The 20,748-nt window shown below is 36.3% G+C and overlaps 2 protein-coding genes across 2 annotated transcripts; one reads left to right on the top strand and one right to left on the bottom strand.

The window, feature by feature from the left end:
• Positions 1–595: 595 nt before the first annotated feature.
• LOC147872789 (eukaryotic translation initiation factor 4 gamma 3-like) lies at positions 596–8,789 on the bottom strand. Its single transcript, XM_087354740.1, has 9 exons — positions 8,387–8,789; positions 7,047–7,122; positions 6,155–6,301; positions 5,562–5,620; positions 4,698–4,856; positions 3,966–4,103; positions 3,267–3,482; positions 2,615–2,679; positions 596–1,999 (listed from the first exon to the last, which is right to left on the bottom strand). Exons 1-9 carry the CDS (start codon positions 8,411–8,413, stop codon positions 1,639–1,641), a joined length of 1,248 nt encoding a protein of 415 aa, XP_087210866.1. The 5' UTR covers positions 8,414–8,789; the 3' UTR covers positions 596–1,638.
• Positions 8,790–10,682: 1,893 nt separating this feature from the next.
• LOC147872788 (eukaryotic translation initiation factor 4 gamma 3-like) lies at positions 10,683–18,894 on the top strand. The gene is made up of 10 exons (XM_087354904.1): positions 10,683–11,085; positions 12,350–12,425; positions 13,171–13,317; positions 13,852–13,910; positions 14,616–14,774; positions 15,369–15,506; positions 15,990–16,205; positions 16,793–16,857; positions 17,473–17,626; positions 18,637–18,894. The coding sequence occupies exons 1-10, from the start codon at positions 11,059–11,061 to the stop codon at positions 18,769–18,771; spliced, it is 1,176 nt and encodes a 391-aa protein (XP_087211030.1). The 5' UTR covers positions 10,683–11,058; the 3' UTR covers positions 18,772–18,894.
• The last annotated feature ends 1,854 nt before the right edge of the window (positions 18,895–20,748 follow it).

Below are 20,748 nucleotides of genomic sequence, written 5' to 3'. Positions count from 1 at the left end.
ACATGTTTTTCATATATATTCTTAAATATATTAATTAGAAACAATTCAGAAAACATTAAATAATTTAACTATTTAACAAAAAATAAACAATTGAACTATTTTACAAAGAACTAAACTATTTCACTATTTAAATACTGAAGTATTTAACAAAAAAACTAAATAATTTATTTATTTAACAAATGTGAACAATTCAGATATTTAACAAAAAAATGAACAGTGTAACTATTTAAATACTAAACTATTTAACAAAAAATAAACAATTTCAGGATTTAAACAATTGAACTATTTTACAAAGAACTAAACTATTTCACTATTTAAATACCGAAGTATTTAACAAAAAAACTAAATAATTTATTTATTTAACAAATGTGAACAATTAAGATATTTAACAAAGAACTAAACTATTTTACTATTTAAATACTGAAGTATTTAACAAAAAAAGTAAATAATTTATTTATTTAATAAATGTGAACAATTAAGATATTTAACAAAGAACTAAACTATTTCACTATTTAAATACCGAAGTATTTAACAAAAAAACTAAATAATTTATTTATTTAACAAATGTGAACAATTCAGATATTTACCAAAGAACTAAACTATTTTACTATTTAAATACTGAAGTATTTAACAAAAAAAACTAAATAATATATTTATTTAAAAAATTTAAACAATTGAGATATTTGAACAGTCAAAATATTTAACATCCATTCCCTGGAGCCCAGTTGCTTTGCCGGAGTTCGATGACGTAGTCAATCTTAAACTTTATTCTGCTAGAGAGCACTGCCTTCTTATTTGTTAGTTCCTTCATTGTATGAAGGAACTCAGACAGATCCTGCAAGAAAACAAAAATTTAAAGTCACATTTCATGGGCATAATTAACTTCTTACGCTTATAAGCCTACACATAAAACTAGAAAATTCTGCCACTACTCATGTAGTTCACATAGAACTTGCTGTGTGGGAAGGCGCGTGTAAATTTAAATTGAGAGCTGAAGGTTGCTGTCTCGAACAAAACGTAAGTATGTGTCTCATCTAAATAAGGGTATAAACCGAGATTTTTGGTGGCTGAGCCTAGACATGACCCTTCGATCAGATTCCTGCTTTGTCCTGTCAGGACTGAGTGAATTCTGACATGATTCAGCAGAGGTGATGAGAGGAAACGTAAAAGTGTAACAAAATACTGAGCAAGATTATCGTCGCACTAGACAGGGACAAGTTGAAGTCACGGCATGAGGCGTCTTTATATGAAACATGTTAGAGTGTAGAAGAGTATGAAGAAATTCAGAAGAACATGTCACGGTGATCATTTATCACACAGAAACACTATTCAGAATATTGTCAGCGAGCTCAGAAAGGTATTTCATATCAGAATAGATGCAACATCCTCACGCGTTCTTTACAATGTGCACTTTCAACCATCGAATCCACCTTCTGTGACAGTTCCCAATTTGGCCACCAGATTGCAGCACCTGACTTTCTACCTAGGAGGATATTCAAAATAGGATTATGCGAGGTCGTGCAGAATACCACAAACTCCATATCAAATTTCATCCTAGTCTGTCCATTGGTTCTCGAATTGAATGGACTGGAAAGACAGATGGACGAGAAGGTGCAACCAGCCCTTAATGCCTTCTCGCTATGATTTTGTGCAAAGAATGTATAACATGTTACAAAATGGAAGCCAGAAAGTCAGTGAGATCAAAGGGACACACTTACTGCTTTTTGCATTGTACTTTCCGTATAAACCTGTGGTCATCATAGAGCCCAAAGGAAGGCAATAAATTACACGGTAGGAGAACTGCAAATTAAAACTAAAAGTATTAAAAAATGAAAACAAACATACTTGGCTCTTGCTCTCAAAATCCTTTCCGGCCGTCATCAGAAGAGTGCAGAGGCACTCCAAGGAATGTTCGTCTTCTTTGGTAAGGAGACGTTTAATGCAATGCTGCATGGTGCTTGTGGCGAGCATATCTGCTTTATGCAGCTCGCCAATAAACCTGTAACATGGTGAAGAATATGTCACTTGGGTTGAGTTAAGACAATAGTAAAAGTCCAAAGAACAGAAGAGAAACGAGGTTCTTTGCCTCTACAAGGTACAGAAAGATTTGTGCCTTAAAATAATGAGAACTTTTGTTTAAATAGATGGAATTTAATCAGTGTCTTGTGTGTGATATATATTTTTGAGGTGAAATATAATATTTCTGTACGTGGTCCTGTAAAAATCTGTATCTGTTTATAAATATAAAACAGCTGAGACAGAATATTGAAAATTTCAAATTAAATAATTATTTTTATGTAATTTGCATTTGATTCTGTATGGAGGTAAGCCATCAGTGCCATTTCACGATGCAAATACCAAGAAGAAGAAATACCGAGGAAGTGGAGACTTTATGATAGTGTGTGATCATGTAAGCAGCAGCATTATGAAGCACATTTAGAAATTGGTCCTGGATTTTGTGGACCACTTGCATACTGGAGGGCAAGAACCCATTAACATTCCAAATTTCCTCTCAGTGTCTTGTCCTAATTCACAACTCTTAAGTTCACTACTTTCAGAGTCACTGATGAATCAAATGTAGAGCTTCAAAATCACAAAGAAAAATGTAAGTTACCTGATGTTTCCTATTGATTTCATTCGTATCCTTCGCAGTTCCTGCTGTAGTTCGGTTTTCTTTGCCTGCAGAAAAAATAAGTAGAAAAGATTAGAAATCGCCTTTATTGATGGTATCTTGTAAGAGCCCTTCTTTAATGCACCGCTTTCAACATATGTAAGTTTGCATTTTAAAATTTGTGTCCACGATACTCAGCCGGTCAAGAAGCCCCCTGCCTTTATGCCCCCAAAAGAACGCCATGACCTAATGAGAAATGTCGAGTGCAGCCGGAGTCCATTATTATGAGAGTTTACAACATTTTGAAAAAAATGAGTACATTAAGTGTTCATTATAGGAAGTTAAACTAACCTAAGAAGTTAGGAAAATGTTTTTTTCATCTTGAGGAACCATTTATATCATAATAATTTAAATTAAGTTTATGTGCGTTCTACAGTCAGTCTTTATCAATTATGTCTCTTTCTTGTCTTTCAAGAAGTCTTAAAACCTGAACAACATATTGAATAATAATTTTTCAAATGATAGATATTCATCTTCAAGCAAAAAGGGAGGAGACATCTATTCCATTCGATCAAGCAGACGGAGCTATTCCCAATCAGTGGACAGAAGCGTAGTAACATATGACCGTAGACAAAGACATTAGAGAAGCACTTACTGGGTCTGCTGTTTCCTCAATCTCTTTCTGTGTGGCTTGTAGATTTATTTCTGCTTCAGGATTCTTTTCAAATTCTGCCCGGCATCGACCTAGCAGCAACTTCCTGAAGGTGACATCTGGTTCGCCATTGTTCCCACGCTCTGCCGGAACTTTCATGCTGGAGAGAACCTTGCACATTCGTGCATAAATCTCTGTGAACTTTGGTTCATCAACAGCCTGCACATAAAAACACACAACATTATCACTTTGCTCTCATGTTATATTTATGAAAAACAACTCTGTTGAGCATACGTTACATAAACTAAATTTATGAAATGATGGCCACCTAAATGAAGCTTCAACAAAAGTAAATCTTTATCCCTTAAACCTGAGAAACTCAAAATCTCAGTCAGATGCAAGACACATTTCATGACAGCCTTAATTTTCTTGCATAAGATAAACATTTTTAGATGAGAGCAGATAAATTCTAAGCTTGGAGGTGAATTTAAAGAGAGAACAATCAGCTTACTGCTTTTTAAGATTATTATCATAGTGAACAGTAACAATTATAATTTTCACTTGCCCCTAGCGTCTCCAATACTACACTGAGGATAACTTCAATATTTAAGAAATTGAGCTGCAAAGTTACAAAAGAAGGGAATTTCTATCAATATGACGTCTCTGTCTGAATGTATCAGCTGCTAAAGACCGGTGCCTCACCTTTTCAAATATGAGGTCGATGACGCCCTTCAGGCGATCGCTGCTGTCAATTGGCAGATCCTGGACTTGTGAAACTAGTTTGTCAAACTTGTCAGGCGTGAGTTTGTTGAGCAAACTGCGAGCCTTCTTTAACAGCTCCTGCAACATCAAGTTCCCTCTCATCATCTGACAGAACGCAAACACAGAAATAAAGCGAAACATGTTTTACTTCCTTAAAGCCTTCATAGAGATGATTAAAACCTAGAGCCAGTTGCTCTGCATGCGCCGTCCAGCCGCGTTTTGTCTACACCGAAGAAGAAGTCTGTTGTCATGAGAAGCCAATGTCTATTGAGAAATATAATTACAATGCATACTCATTATATGCAATTAAACACTTGGAAAGGTAAACATTGCTTCTAAAATCAAAGAGTAAGCAAAAAGAAAGTTTATTTTTTAGTGTGGCAAAGTTCCAATAAGAAGTGATGAGGAAATTAGGAGGAGACGAATTCCGGAAATGCTTGCAGCTTCTCAGATCGAAATGTCTGATCTTTAAGAGCATCAAGATTAAAATATAGACCTACAATTTTGCCTGTTCCTTAATTTGGCGATGAACCTTCAGTTTCAATAAGCCACCTAGTTAGTTAGAGTAGACTTAGAGCAGGACTGTTCCTTTCAGCCATCTTGCATTGGGGCAGATACAGCATTATTGACTGTTTCCAGGATCCTGTTCTTAAATGAATGCCAGGAACATACCTGAGTCTGGGCAGCCTGCTCGTTGGTCGCCGGCTTCCTTCGCCCAGGTCGCCAGGCGTTTTCACATCTCGCCAGTTTCACCTCATTGAGTTTTATTTCAATGACCGGCCTGGTGCTCATGGTGTTTGTAGTTTCAGTGGCTGGCCTTGCTGCAGGCTGCTGTGAATGACACCAAAGCAACACAACATTAACCAAAAGTGTTCACTCTTAAATGTTGTTTTGATCACAGTATTACGTACAATTTTTCCATTTTCTGGCTTTAATCATGCATTTAATACATTACTCGATGCTTCCTACAGCTCAGATAATAAGAGACCTGTATGTATAAAGCCCTAAACAGTACATGACTGAAATTAGGCTCCAGGTGTTGTGTTCATCACCTCTCACAAAAAATACAACATTTCTTCTGCTGCAGTTGACGTAGAACTGTTCACTTTATTATTTTCTATCACAGTTTATATGTTCACAACTGCATCATCAGTGAAAGATGATACACCCAAATTATGCTATTTCATCCGTAAAAGCCTTGGGTACCCTCTCTTTTGACAGGGAATACTCGTGTCCGACCCCATCGACATCGCGAGTCACCGAGTAACTGCCTTAAGCTATACTTCGTCCTACAAACTACACTCTGACAACTACAGATGAAATCCTTCTCCTCCTCTTCAACAAATGATTCAGTCCGAAATGGATTTGACTTCTCACTTTTATTTACACGCCTTAGAAAGCACTTACCTCTTCATTTTTCCAATATCTGACAATTTTCAGTTACTGTTTAGTATTTATGATTTCAAGGAATCGTTCATTAAAGCACAGAATAACTCAGAGCCATGCCCCACAATGCAACAGAAAGTTTAAACGTACCTGATTTTTGTCATCCTTCATTGCCTTCAGCTTCTCAATTAGCTGTGTTGCAGCAAAGTCTGTAACAATCGATAATTATTTTAGATAGTAAAATTCCTCTTTTGACTATATGTTAACAAACAAGAAAGTTTGTCTTTCGAAACTGTTACGAATGTAAAGATGGAAAAAGACGAGAGGGTTTTCCGAAGACCAGAAACCCATGTCTCATGCAGCCTTAGGTGTAAAGAGTGGCAGCTGATAATGTTGAAAATTATCCCACATTTCGACTAACAATGGAGTTGCCTTCTTCAGGTCAGAGATTGCAACCGAAATGTTTTGTGAAATGGATAATTTCAAACTTTAATGCCTTTCACCTCCTAAGGCTCGAGGTCAAAATATGAGAGCAAACTCTCTTCTTCTTTGGGTACATAAATTAGTCTGCAACTCAGGGCGAAGACAAAATATTGAAGGTAACTAGAACAAAATGCCTAGGAGAATATCTGGATATCTCATGAGACATGCAGGAACATGGTAACGAACAGAATTTCATACTGAGGCAATTTGCAGCCTGTAATCTTTGACTTAGTACTTAAATAGAATGAGAGCAAACATACTTTCTGCTTGCAGCTGCTTGATTTGCTCCGCCTGCAAATTTCTTTCCTTCCTTAGGTTGAGGTTTTCTTCCCTCACTGCTGCGAGACTCACTTTATGCTTCTGTCCTTGCCGGCGCTCGAACAGGACTTGGTTTTTGAGTTCCGTGTCTGTAACAATTCACGACTGCATCAAATGGTCTGTTAAATTCCTCATGTGACGTTATTTCAAGAAACAGCGTCAGGAGTTAAGTATTACTACGTAAAGAAAAGAGTTAGTTTAGTTAAAAAAAATGAACTGTAATAAGAGTTTGTAATTTTGAAATTGCATTTTTCTTGCCCGTGATCAAATTCCAAATTCAGTTTAAGAGTCACTTCCAGTTGGAAAAACCAGTGTCTCTTACGCAATGCATTACTGATTGCTATTTGCAGTGTTTAAAACTGGGATTTGCATGCTGGTCACCGGAAAACATTCTTCTTAACGAAGACGTCGTTAAACAGCCTGGCTCTCATCGAGTCTTCCCGAAAGAGGGATGGGTGTCTACCCTGGGGGACCATCAGACAGACCTCATCCTCGTCACTTGTGACTGAGGCGCAAGGTACACGTGGACACAAAATTAATCTTGGTCTCAACTCTCAGAGAGCAAAGTAAACGTACATAATTCACTAGAAAATGATTCTTTGAAGTCCAGCAAATTTAAAATGTCTGAGAATGACTATTAAAAAGGCAAAATTGCAATGCATTTAACGTTTTTTGGTTTTCCTTCTGACAAAATCACTTAAAATAATGAAGAGTTGCTGGAAGTCTGGGGGGCATATCTGGACATCTAGAAAGACGTACATAAACATCACACTGACGAGGTTTACGGACTGTACTCCACAACTTACTGCATGCACGGAATTAAACCACACTTACTCTCTGCTGCCAGCATCCTGATCCTGTTCATCAAGAAGCAAGTGATCCTCGTGTCTTCAGTTTCAGCAGGGTTTACCTGAGGACAGACAAAAAATGAGTCATTTTATAGTCCAAGAATTCTCTGCAACTTCATGAGGTTAATATTTATTATGAAATTGTTGTCCCAGTCACACACAAATCGCATGTGCCTTGGCTGTTTGTGCTGCACTGCTATCGATTTTCGTTTCTGCCAGAAAATATTAAGAAGACCTCACTTATAGAAAGAGAAATTAAGGCTGTGTCAGATAACGAGGCCTTCCTTGTAATGAATGATTTACCTTTAAAATTAGCATGTTAGGAAACGTTTCAAAGCTTTAATTGCAATATACAAGTCAGTTTATGATTAATCTGTAATACAAAACAACGATCCTGAGAAATTAAGCTGTTCACTCAACAATAACTTTCCTCTAGACGAAAAAATTAAGACTGAAAACAACCTTTAACAATGTCTGAATGCGACAAGTGACCCAGTCATAGGTCCCTATCAGCCGTTTAGCCTAGCCGGAATTCAAGTAACTTTGTAGATGATGGCGGACGTGTGTTGCTGCTAGCATTTGAATTCTTAAGAATGACATAAAATCCCTCAAGATAACGAAATAATAATATTTGTTTAAATCTTGTCAGTCACAATCACAATAAAATTCCTATTAAATATTAAAATATTACTATAATTAGCATTTAAATATTTAAAATATATTAAATGATGTTCTCATCGAAATGTTCGATTTATATTAGATCATCACTTTTTACACGACATGTTTTGAAACAAAATTAAATTATCAAATATATTATTTTATTTTCTATTTCTAATTTTATTAATATTCATTTAGTCTTTATATTATTTACTTTACAGGATGATAACAAAACGTTCACCCACACAAAATCATGTCAAGCACGACATACATATACAGAACAACTTCGAATAAGATATTAAAAAATACAATAAAATCTGGAAGAAAACTTCATTTGAAATCTGATAAACATCTGACTAAAAGTTGCATTTAAGAAATTATATTTAAGTTTATATAATTTTATACACCTGAAGATGGTTCTTTTAGAACTGAAACATGTCGTGTAAAAAGTGATGTTCTAATGTAAATGGAACATTTCGATAGAGAACATCATTTAATATATTTTAAATATTTAAATGCTAATTATAATAATATTTTAATATTTAATAGGAATTTTATTGTGATTGTGACTGACAAGATTTAAACATATATATATTTATCACAATATGACGCAACTTTATCATCTCAGAAATAATAATATTATTAATAAGTAGGAAACCCTTGACTCACCCATTGTGAAGAGCTGGAGACCTCCATGTCGCAGGCAGCAAGATTTGAATAAGAAATTAAACACGTTGCAGGAAATATTTTCACTATATATATAGAATTATCTTGTTCTAGAAGCTGCTCACACAACCATTCGTTTCACACTGAGGAAAGCCAACCAACTACTGAGTAGAGCGGGCCGTGCGTAACTGCTATTTATACCATAAAAGTGTGACGTCACGTATGGCGCAACAGTCAGTAGAGGGAGTGCAATACGTTTCATTCAGGCGTGCATAAGAAATGAGAAATGAACCTTATGGCATGCCAGCCGAGATTGTTGCGCGTGTTCGTATTTTATAAGAACACCTGCGTTTCATATTTACACATTCTTTGTAGTTCAAGAAATACAAATTGAATTACTCCAAGTTATAATTTTTGACATTCCATCATAAATGTAAGAAGTCAATTATTAATATTAAATATTTTCTGTGTGAAAGGAAATTAATTTAAAAGTAATGAAATTTTGCAGTTTAATTTGCACTTGTTTAAAAATAACTTCGTGTTTTTTATACCTTTTTAATTTTAAGACGATTATTGAGGGCCCCGGGCGCTGTTGAACCCATCGCCCCTGGGACAGGGAAAATGTTTCCTTCCTTCGAATCCCGACTATTCATTTTGACCAATAAGAGAACGCAGGAAGGTAAGAACTCTGGAAGAAGTGTCCTGAGTTCGATTTCCTTCAAGGGCGGTTCCTTTGGCTCCGAAACTAAGCGAGACAGAAGAAGAGTTTTTTGCTTCGAAGAGGAGATTTCGGAAACGAAGGCCTCGACACTGAGTTCGAGACCCGACAAAGATGATTTCTGTTGACGGGAAAGCACCCACGAGAAGAAATCGACGCCAAGGCAAAATTCTTTCGTTTCGGAGAGGAAATTACCGGGTCTAAGGTCACGGACACGAATACAGACCTCGGTTCGAGTCCCTGTTAGGATGTTGGTTTCTGAGGTAATTTTACGGGCGTATTAAACGACGACGTTGACTAACACGGATGCCACCAGATGTCTCAAAAGTAAAGTGCTGTACAATTTGTAATGTTACCCAAATATCGGAAAAGTTTTTGTGGTAATATAATTTACCGCATTCGACCGGCGGATGAATAAAGCACGTAGTTTGGTGGATAAGAATAAAAGGTGTATGAAAATGCGCCCCATTGACAAGTTCTTGTGCACACGAATGTTTTTAAAGCACTGGACTGACTACCAACTGCCGACAATTGGATTTTTCGCCTCAGCGTGAACTGTGCGTGCGAAATCGAGAAATTAAGCTGGTCCAGGCGGAGATAAGGCCTACAGAGGGAGGACTTCGAAGTTTTTACCCCCACGGCCTCTGACTGGGACGGAATATTTGCAACGACCTAAGCTGGACTAAGCGCAATCAAAGATAAAAGACAAATGACTTGTTCTTATGCTCATTTGCTCTTTAACGCGATGCATGCAAAATAAGCATATGTCTATGTTAGCTAATATGAACAAGAACTTGTCAGTGGGGCGCATTTTCATACACCTTTTATTCTTATCCACCAAACTACGTGCTTTATTCATCCGCCGGTCGAATGCGGTAAATTATATTACCACAAAAACTTTTCCGATATTTGGGTAACATTACAAATTGTACAGCACTTTACTTTTGAGACATCTAGTGGCATCCGTGTTAGTCAACGTCGTCGTTTAATACGCCCGTAAAATTACCTCAGAAACCAACATCCTAACAGGGACTCGAACCGAGGTCTGTATTCGTGTCCGTGACCTTAGACCCGGTAATTTCCTCTCCGAAACGAAAGAATTTTGCCTTGGCGTCGATTTCTTCTCATGGGTGCTTTCCCGTCAACAGAAATCATCTTTGTCGGGTCTCGAACTCAGTGTCGAGGCCTTCGTTTCCGAAATCTCCTCTTCGAAGCAAAAAACTCTTCTTCTGTCTCGCTTAGTTTCGGAGCCAAAGGAACCGCCCTTGAAGGAAATCGAACTCAGGACACTTCTTCCAGAGTTCTTACCTTCCTGCGTTCTCTTATTGGTCAAAATGAATAGTCGGGATTCGAAGGAAGGAAACATTTTCCCTGTCCCAGGGGCGATGGGTTCAACAGCGCCCGGGGCCCTCAATAATCGTCTTAAAATTAAAAAGGTATAAAAAACACGAAGTTATTTTTAAACAAGTGCAAATTAAACTGCAAAATTTCATTACTTTTAAATTAATTTCCTTTCACACAGAAAATATTTAATATTAATAATTGACTTCTTACATTTATGATGGAATGTCAAAAATTATAACTTGGAGTAATTCAATTTGTATTTCTTGAACTACAAAGAATGTGTAAATATGAAACGCAGGTGTTCTTATAAAATACGAACACGCGCAACAATCTCGGCTGGCATGCCATAAGGTTCATTTCTCATTTCTTATGCACGCCTGAATGAAACGTATTGCACTCCCTCTACTGACTGTTGCGCCATACGTGACGTCACACTTTTATGGTATAAATAGCAGTTACGCACGGCCCGCTCTACTCAGTAGTTGGTTGGCTTTCCTCAGTGTGAAACGAATGGTTGTGTGAGCAGCTTCTAGAACAAGATAATTCTATATATATAGTGAAAATATTTCCTGCAACGTGTTTAATTTCTTATTCAAATCTTGCTGCCTGCGACATGGAGGTCTCCAGCTCTTCACAATGGGTGAGTCAAGGGTTTCCTACTTATTAATAATATTATTATTTCTGAGATGATAAAGTTGCGTCATATTGTGATAAATATATATATGTTTAAATCTTGTCAGTCACAATCACAATAAAATTCCTATTAAATATTAAAATATTATTATAATTAGCATTTAAATATTTAAAATATATTAAATGATGTTCTCTATCGAAATGTTCCATTTACATTAGAACATCACTTTTTACACGACATGTTTCAGTTCTAAAAGAACCATCTTCAGGTGTATAAAATTATATAAACTTAAATATAATTTCTTAAATGCAACTTTTAGTCAGATGTTTATCAGATTTCAAATGAAGTTTTCTTCCAGATTTTATTGTATTTTTTAATATCTTATTCGAAGTTGTTCTGTATATGTATGTCGTGCTTGACATGATTTTGTGTGGGTGAACGTTTTGTTATCATCCTGTAAAGTAAATAATATAAAGACTAAATGAATATTAATAAAATTAGAAATAGAAAATAAAATAATATATTTGATAATTTAATTTTGTTTCAAAACATGTCGTGTAAAAAGTGATGATCTAATATAAATCGAACATTTCGATGAGAACATCATTTAATATATTTTAAATATTTAAATGCTAATTATAGTAATATTTTAATATTTAATAGGAATTTTATTGTGATTGTGACTGACAAGATTTAAACAAATATTATTATTTCGTTATCTTGAGGGATTTTATGTCATTCTTAAGAATTCAAATGCTAGCAGCAACACACGTCCGCCATCATCTACAAAGTTACTTGAATTCCGGCTAGGCTAAACGGCTGATAGGGACCTATGACTGGGTCACTTGTCGCATTCAGACATTGTTAAAGGTTGTTTTCAGTCTTAATTTTTTCGTCTAGAGGAAAGTTATTGTTGAGTGAACAGCTTAATTTCTCAGGATCGTTGTTTTGTATTACAGATTAATCATAAACTGACTTGTATATTGCAATTAAAGCTTTGAAACGTTTCCTAACATGCTAATTTTAAAGGTAAATCATTCATTACAAGGAAGGCCTCGTTATCTGACACAGCCTTAATTTCTCTTTCTATAAGTGAGGTCTTCTTAATATTTTCTGGCAGAAACGAAAATCGATAGCAGTGCAGCACAAACAGCCAAGGCACATGCGATTTGTGTGTGACTGGGACAACAATTTCATAATAAATATTAACCTCATGAAGTTGCAGAGAATTCTTGGACTATAAAATGACTCATTTTTTGTCTGTCCTCAGGTAAACCCTGCTGAAACTGAAGACACGAGGATCACTTGCTTCTTGATGAACAGGATCAGGATGCTGGCAGCAGAGAGTAAGTGTGGTTTAATTCCGTGCATGCAGTAAGTTGTGGAGTACAGTCCGTAAACCTCGTCAGTGTGATGTTTATGTACGTCTTTCTAGATGTCCAGATATGCCCCCCAGACTTCCAGCAACTCTTCATTATTTTAAGTGATTTTGTCAGAAGGAAAACCAAAAAACGTTAAATGCATTGCAATTTTGCCTTTTTAATAGTCATTCTCAGACATTTTAAATTTGCTGGACTTCAAAGAATCATTTTCTAGTGAATTATGTACGTTTACTTTGCTCTCTGAGAGTTGAGACCAAGATTAATTTTGTGTCCACGTGTACCTTGCGCCTCAGTCACAAGTGACGAGGATGAGGTCTGTCTGATGGTCCCCCAGGGTAGACACCCATCCCTCTTTCGGGAAGACTCGATGAGAGCCAGGCTGTTTAACGACGTCTTCGTTAAGAAGAATGTTTTCCGGTGACCAGCATGCAAATCCCAGTTTTAAACACTGCAAATAGCAATCAGTAATGCATTGCGTAAGAGACACTGGTTTTTCCAACTGGAAGTGACTCTTAAACTGAATTTGGAATTTGATCACGGGCAAGAAAAATGCAATTTCAAAATTACAAACTCTTATTACAGTTCATTTTTTTTAACTAAACTAACTCTTTTCTTTACGTAGTAATACTTAACTCCTGACGCTGTTTCTTGAAATAACGTCACATGAGGAATTTAACAGACCATTTGATGCAGTCGTGAATTGTTACAGACACGGAACTCAAAAACCAAGTCCTGTTCGAGCGCCGGCAAGGACAGAAGCATAAAGTGAGTCTCGCAGCAGTGAGGGAAGAAAACCTCAACCTAAGGAAGGAAAGAAATTTGCAGGCGGAGCAAATCAAGCAGCTGCAAGCAGAAAGTATGTTTGCTCTCATTCTATTTAAGTACTAAGTCAAAGATTACAGGCTGCAAATTGCCTCAGTATGAAATTCTGTTCGTTACCATGTTCCTGCATGTCTCATGAGATATCCAGATATTCTCCTAGGCATTTTGTTCTAGTTACCTTCAATATTTTGTCTTCGCCCTGAGTTGCAGACTAATTTATGTACCCAAAGAAGAAGAGAGTTTGCTCTCATATTTTGACCTCGAGCCTTAGGAGGTGAAAGGCATTAAAGTTTGAAATTATCCATTTCACAAAACATTTCGGTTGCAATCTCTGACCTGAAGAAGGCAACTCCATTGTTAGTCGAAATGTGGGATAATTTTCAACATTATCAGCTGCCACTCTTTACACCTAAGGCTGCATGAGACATGGGTTTCTGGTCTTCGGAAAACCCTCTCGTCTTTTTCCATCTTTACATTCGTAACAGTTTCGAAAGACAAACTTTCTTGTTTGTTAACATATAGTCAAAAGAGGAATTTTACTATCTAAAATAATTATCGATTGTTACAGACTTTGCTGCAACACAGCTAATTGAGAAGCTGAAGGCAATGAAGGATGACAAAAATCAGGTACGTTTAAACTTTCTGTTGCATTGTGGGGCATGGCTCTGAGTTATTCTGTGCTTTAATGAACGATTCCTTGAAATCATAAATACTAAACAGTAACTGAAAATTGTCAGATATTGGAAAAATGAAGAGGTAAGTGCTTTCTAAGGCGTGTAAATAAAAGTGAGAAGTCAAATCCATTTCGGACTGAATCATTTGTTGAAGAGGAGGAGAAGGATTTCATCTGTAGTTGTCAGAGTGTAGTTTGTAGGACGAAGTATAGCTTAAGGCAGTTACTCGGTGACTCGCGATGTCGATGGGGTCGGACACGAGTATTCCCTGTCAAAAGAGAGGGTACCCAAGGCTTTTACGGATGAAATAGCATAATTTGGGTGTATCATCTTTCACTGATGATGCAGTTGTGAACATATAAACTGTGATAGAAAATAATAAAGTGAACAGTTCTACGTCAACTGCAGCAGAAGAAATGTTGTATTTTTTGTGAGAGGTGATGAACACAACACCTGGAGCCTAATTTCAGTCATGTACTGTTTAGGGCTTTATACATACAGGTCTCTTATTATCTGAGCTGTAGGAAGCATCGAGTAATGTATTAAATGCATGATTAAAGCCAGAAAATGGAAAAATTGTACGTAATACTGTGATCAAAACAACATTTAAGAGTGAACACTTTTGGTTAATGTTGTGTTGCTTTGGTGTCATTCACAGCAGCCTGCAGCAAGGCCAGCCACTGAAACTACAAACACCATGAGCACCAGGCCGGTCATTGAAATAAAACTCAATGAGGTGAAACTGGCGAGATGTGAAAACGCCTGGCGACCTGGGCGAAGGAAGCCGGCGACCAACGAGCAGGCTGCCCAGACTCAGGTATGTTCCTGGCATTCATTTAAGGACAGGATCCTGGAAACAGTCAATAATGCTGTATCTGCCCCAATGCAAGATGGCTGAAAGGAACAGTCCTGCTCTAAGTCTACTCTAACTAACTAGGTGGCTTATTGAAACTGAAGGTTCATCGCCAAATTAAGGAACAGGCAAAATTGTAGGTCTATATTTTAATCTTGATGCTCTTAAAGATCAGACATTTCGATCTGAGAAGCTGCAAGCATTTCCGGAATTCGTCTCCTCCTAATTTCCTCATCACTTCTTATTGGAACTTTGCCACACTAAAAAATAAACTTTCTTTTTGCTTACTCTTTGATTTTAGAAGCAATGTTTACCTTTCCAAGTGTTTAATTGCATATAATGAGTATGCATTGTAATTATATTTCTCAATAGACATTGGCTTCTCATGACAACAGACTTCTTCTTCGGTGTAGACAAAACGCGGCTGGACGGCGCATGCAGAGCAACTGGCTCTAGGTTTTAATCATCTCTATGAAGGCTTTAAGGAAGTAAAACATGTTTCGCTTTATTTCTGTGTTTGCGTTCTGTCAGATGATGAGAGGGAACTTGATGTTGCAGGAGCTGTTAAAGAAGGCTCGCAGTTTGCTCAACAAACTCACGCCTGACAAGTTTGACAAACTAGTTTCACAAGTCCAGGATCTGCCAATTGACAGCAGCGATCGCCTGAAGGGCGTCATCGACCTCATATTTGAAAAGGTGAGGCACCGGTCTTTAGCAGCTGATACATTCAGACAGAGACGTCATATTGATAGAAATTCCCTTCTTTTGTAACTTTGCAGCTCAATTTCTTAAATATTGAAGTTATCCTCAGTGTAGTATTGGAGACGCTAGGGGCAAGTGAAAATTATAATTGTTACTGTTCACTATGATAATAATCTTAAAAAGCAGTAAGCTGATTGTTCTCTCTTTAAATTCACCTCCAAGCTTAGAATTTATCTGCTCTCATCTAAAAATGTTTATCTTATGCAAGAAAATTAAGGCTGTCATGAAATGTGTCTTGCATCTGACTGAGATTTTGAGTTTCTCAGGTTTAAGGGATAAAGATTTACTTTTGTTGAAGCTTCATTTAGGTGGCCATCATTTCATAAATTTAGTTTATGTAACGTATGCTCAACAGAGTTGTTTTTCATAAATATAACATGAGAGCAAAGTGATAATGTTGTGTGTTTTTATGTGCAGGCTGTTGATGAACCAAAGTTCACAGAGATTTATGCACGAATGTGCAAGGTTCTCTCCAGCATGAAAGTTCCGGCAGAGCGTGGGAACAATGGCGAACCAGAGGTCACCTTCAGGAAGTTGCTGCTAGGTCGATGCCGGGCAGAATTTGAAAAGAATCCTGAAGCAGAAATAAATCTACAAGCCACACAGAAAGAGATTGAGGAAACAGCAGACCCAGTAAGTGCTTCTCTAATGTCTTTGTCTACGGTCATATGTTACTACGCTTCTGTCCACTGATTGGGAATAGCTCCGTCTGCTTGATCGAATGGAATAGATGTCTCCTCCCTTTTTGCTTGAAGATGAATATCTATCATTTGAAAAATTATTATTCAATATGTTGTTCAGGTTTTAAGACTTCTTGAAAGACAAGAAAGAGACATAATTGATAAAGACTGACTGTAGAACGCACATAAACTTAATTTAAATTATTATGAATTAAATGGTTCCTCAAGATGAAAAAAACATTTTCCTAACTTCTTAGGTTAGTTTAACTTCCTATAATGAACACTTAATGTACTCATTTTTTTCAAAATGTTGTAAACTCTCATAATAATGGACTCCGGCTGCACTCGACATTTCTCATTAGGTCATGGCGTTCTTTTGGGGGCATAAAGGCAGGGGGCTTCTTGACCGGCTGAGTATCGTGGACACAAATTTTAAAATGCAAACTTACATATGTTGAAAGCGGTGCATTAAAGAAGGGCTCTTACAAGATACCATCAATAAAGGCGATTTCTAATCTTTTCTACTTATTTTTTCTGCAGGCAAAGAAAACCGAACTACAGCAGGAACTGCGAAGGATACAAATGAAATCAATAGGAAACATCAGGTAACTTACATTTTTCTTTGTGATTTTGAAGCTCTACATTTGATTCATCAGTGACTCTGAAAGTAGTGAACTTAAAGGTTGTGAATTAGGACAAGACACTGAGAGGAAATTAGAAATGTTAATGGGTTCTTGCCCTCCAGTATGCAAGTGTTCCACAAAATCCAGGACCAATTTCTAAATGTGCTTCATAATGCTGCTGCTTACATGATCACACACTATCATAAAGTCTCCACTTCCTCGGTATTTCTTCTTCTTGGTATTTGCGTCGTGAAATGGCACTGATGGCTTACCTCCATACAGAATCAAATGCAAATTACATAAAAATAATTATTTAATTTGAAATTTTCAATATTCTGTCTCAGCTGTTTTATATTTATAAACAGATACAGATTTTTACAGGACCACGTACAGAAATATTATATTTCACCTCAAAAATATATATCACACACAAGACACTGATTAAATTCCATCTATTTAAACAAAAGTTCTCATTATTTTAAGGCACAAATCTTTCTGTACCTTGTAGAGGCAAAGAACCTCGTTTCTCTTCTGTTCTTTGGACTTTTACTATTGTCTTAACTCAACCCAAGTGACATATTCTTCACCATGTTACAGGTTTATTGGCGAGCTGCATAAAGCAGATATGCTCGCCACAAGCACCATGCAGCATTGCATTAAACGTCTCCTTACCAAAGAAGACGAACATTCCTTGGAGTGCCTCTGCACTCTTCTGATGACGGCCGGAAAGGATTTTGAGAGCAAGAGCCAAGTATGTTTGTTTTCATTTTTTAATACTTTTAGTTTTAATTTGCAGTTCTCCTACCGTGTAATTTATTGCCTTCCTTTGGGCTCTATGATGACCACAGGTTTATACGGAAAGTACAATGCAAAAAGCAGTAAGTGTGTCCCTTTGATCTCACTGACTTTCTGGCTTCCATTTTGTAACATGTTATACATTCTTTGCACAAAACCATAGCGAGAAGGCATTAAGGGCTGGTCGCACCTTCTCGTCCATCTGTCTTTCCAGTCCATTCAATTCGAGAACCAATGGACAGACTAGGATGAAATTTGATATGGAGTTTGTGGTATTCTGCACGACCTCGCATAATCCTATTTTGAATATCCTCCTAGGTAGAAAGTCAGGTGCTGCAATCTGGTGGCCAAATTGGGAACTGTCACAGAAGGTGGATTCGATGGTTGAAAGTGCACATTGTAAAGAACGCGTGAGGATGTTGCATCTATTCTGATATGAAATACCTTTCTGAGCTCGCTGACAATATTCTGAATAGTGTTTCTGTGTGATAAATGATCACCGTGACATGTTCTTCTGAATTTCTTCATACTCTTCTACACTCTAACATGTTTCATATAAAGACGCCTCATGCCGTGACTTCAACTTGTCCCCGTCTAGTGCGACGGGAATCTTGCTCAGTATTTTGTTACACTTTTACGTTTCCTCTCATCACCTCTGCTGAATCATGTCAGAATACACTCAGTCCTGACAGGACAAAGCAGGAATCTGATCGAAGGGTCATGTCTAGGCTCAGCCACCAAAAATCTCGGTTTATGCCTTTGTTTAGATGAGACACATACTTACGTTTTGTTCGAGACAGCAACCTTCAGCTCTCAATTTAAATTTACACGCGCCTTCCCACACAGCAAGTTCTATGTGAACTACATGAGTAGTGGCAGAATTTTCTAGTTTTATGTGTAGGCTTATAAGCGTAAGAAGTTAATTATGCCCTTGAAATGTGACTTTAAATTTTTGTTTTCTTGCAGGATCTGTCTGAGTTCCTTCATACAATGAAGGAACTAACAAATAAGAAGGCAGTGCTCTCTAGCAGAATAAAGTTTAAGATTGACTACGTCATCGAACTCCGGCAAAGCAACTGGGCTCCAAGGAATGGATGTTAAATATTTTGACTGTTCAAATATCTCAATTGTTTAAATTTTTTAAATAAATATATTATTTAGTTTTTTTTGTTAAATACTTCAGTATTTAAATAGTAAAATAGTTTAGTTCTTTGGTAAATATCTGAATTGTTCACATTTGTTAAATAAATAAATTATTTAGTTTTTTTGTTAAATACTTCAGTATTTAAATAGTGAAATAGTTTAGTTCTTTGTTAAATATCTGATTTGTTCACATTTGTTAAATAAATAAATTATTTTGTTTTTTTGTTAAATACTTCAGTATTTAAATAGTAAAATAGTTTAGTTCTTTGTTAAATATCTTAATTGTTCACATTTGTTAAATAAATAAATTATTTAGTTTTTTTTGTTAAATACTTCGGTATTTAAATAGTGAAATAGTTTAGTTCTTTGTAAAATAGTTCAATTGTTTAAATCTTGAAATTGTTTATTTTTTGTTAAATAGTTTAGTATTTAAATAGTTACACTGTTCAGTTTTTTGTTAAATATCTGAATTATTCACATTTGTTAAATAAATAAATTATTTAGTTTTTTTGTTAAATACTTCAGTATTTAAATAGTGAAATAGTTTAGTTCTTTGTAAAATAGTCCAATTGTTTATTTTTTGTTAAATAGTTTAGTATTTAAATACCTAGACTATTCATTTTTTTTTAAATATCTGAATTGTTCACATTTGTTAAATAAATAAATAATTTAGTTTTTTTGTTAAATACTTCAGTATTTAAATAGTGAAATAGTTTAGTTCTTTGTAAAATAGTTCAATTGTTTATTTTTTGTTAAATAGTTAAATTATTTAATGTTTTCTGAATTGTTTATAATTAATATATTTAAGAATATTAAATAAAAAACATGTTCATAAACTTTCCTGTTATTATTTTAGCAAAGTAATATTTCAACGAACTTGTCGCCCTCATTGCACTAGTGGTTAATGTCGTCGCCACTGGACCCAAGGTACGCGAGTTCAAACACTGCTGAGGTTGATGGAATTTTAAGGGGTGATAAAAATCCATAGAACAACTTCCTTCGGAAGGGAACTAAAGCCGGCGGTCCCATGCCGTAGATTTATGGCACAAAAAACAATGAACGACATGTTTCCTAAGCAAAACTCCCTTGCCATTTCTCACACAAGTCTCTCCTGATTCCTACTAGTTGGCTATAGCAGACAAAGATAAGGATTGAGTAGAAATTGTGCAGAGGCAGTGGGCTGGTCGCTCACTACTGACAAATGCACACTTCGAAAAGACCAGGAAGACAGAATATCCTATCTGCATTACTATCGAAGAAGCAGTGCAGATATATAAAACTATACACAGATTGAAAGATGACTCTAACGAGTACGGAGCACCATTAAACAAGAAGGAATGGTCTCATCCAGCGGAAAGAATAACTCTTGATGAAGTGAAAGACTTCAATTAACACACTGTGGAAATCTATACAGATGGAAGTAAACACCAAGGAAAGGTGAGTGCTGCCGCTGTTATCTTCAAAAATGGAAAACTAATTCATAGCTTAAAAACCAAGTCACCCGATCACTGCTCAAACAATCAAGCTGAGCAGATCGGAATTCTAGAGGCCTTGGATGCAGTAACAACTTTAAGGGAAATCAGCATTGAGGAAAGAATACACAGATAGTCCAGTTTCTCTCGATCTACTAAAAAACAACTTCAAACATGGCTTTGTAATATCTGAGATAAGAAATAGATTAAGGAATCTCAAAGATCAAAATTGGACTATTCATTTTGGGTGGATCAAAGCACACATCAGAATTTTCGGTAATGAAATAGCGGACAGATTAGCGAAGGCAGCAGCAGAAGATGGTGGAAATGTAGTACATGCAAAGAAGCCTAAAAGTACAATTATTAAAGAAACAAAGGAGGAAGGGATTATAAAATGGCAAAATGCGTGGAGCGCCACCAATAAAGGAGCAGCGTGCAAGAAATTTTTCCCGTCAGTGTGACA

This window comes from Zootermopsis nevadensis, unplaced genomic scaffold (assembly GCF_977971745.1).
Source record: "Zootermopsis nevadensis isolate Lab colony 2312 unplaced genomic scaffold, Znev_1.0 Znev_ptg000024l, whole genome shotgun sequence".
NCBI lineage: Eukaryota > Metazoa > Arthropoda > Insecta > Blattodea > Termopsidae > Zootermopsis > Zootermopsis nevadensis.
This window is presented reverse-complemented; position numbering and strand designations above follow the sequence as displayed.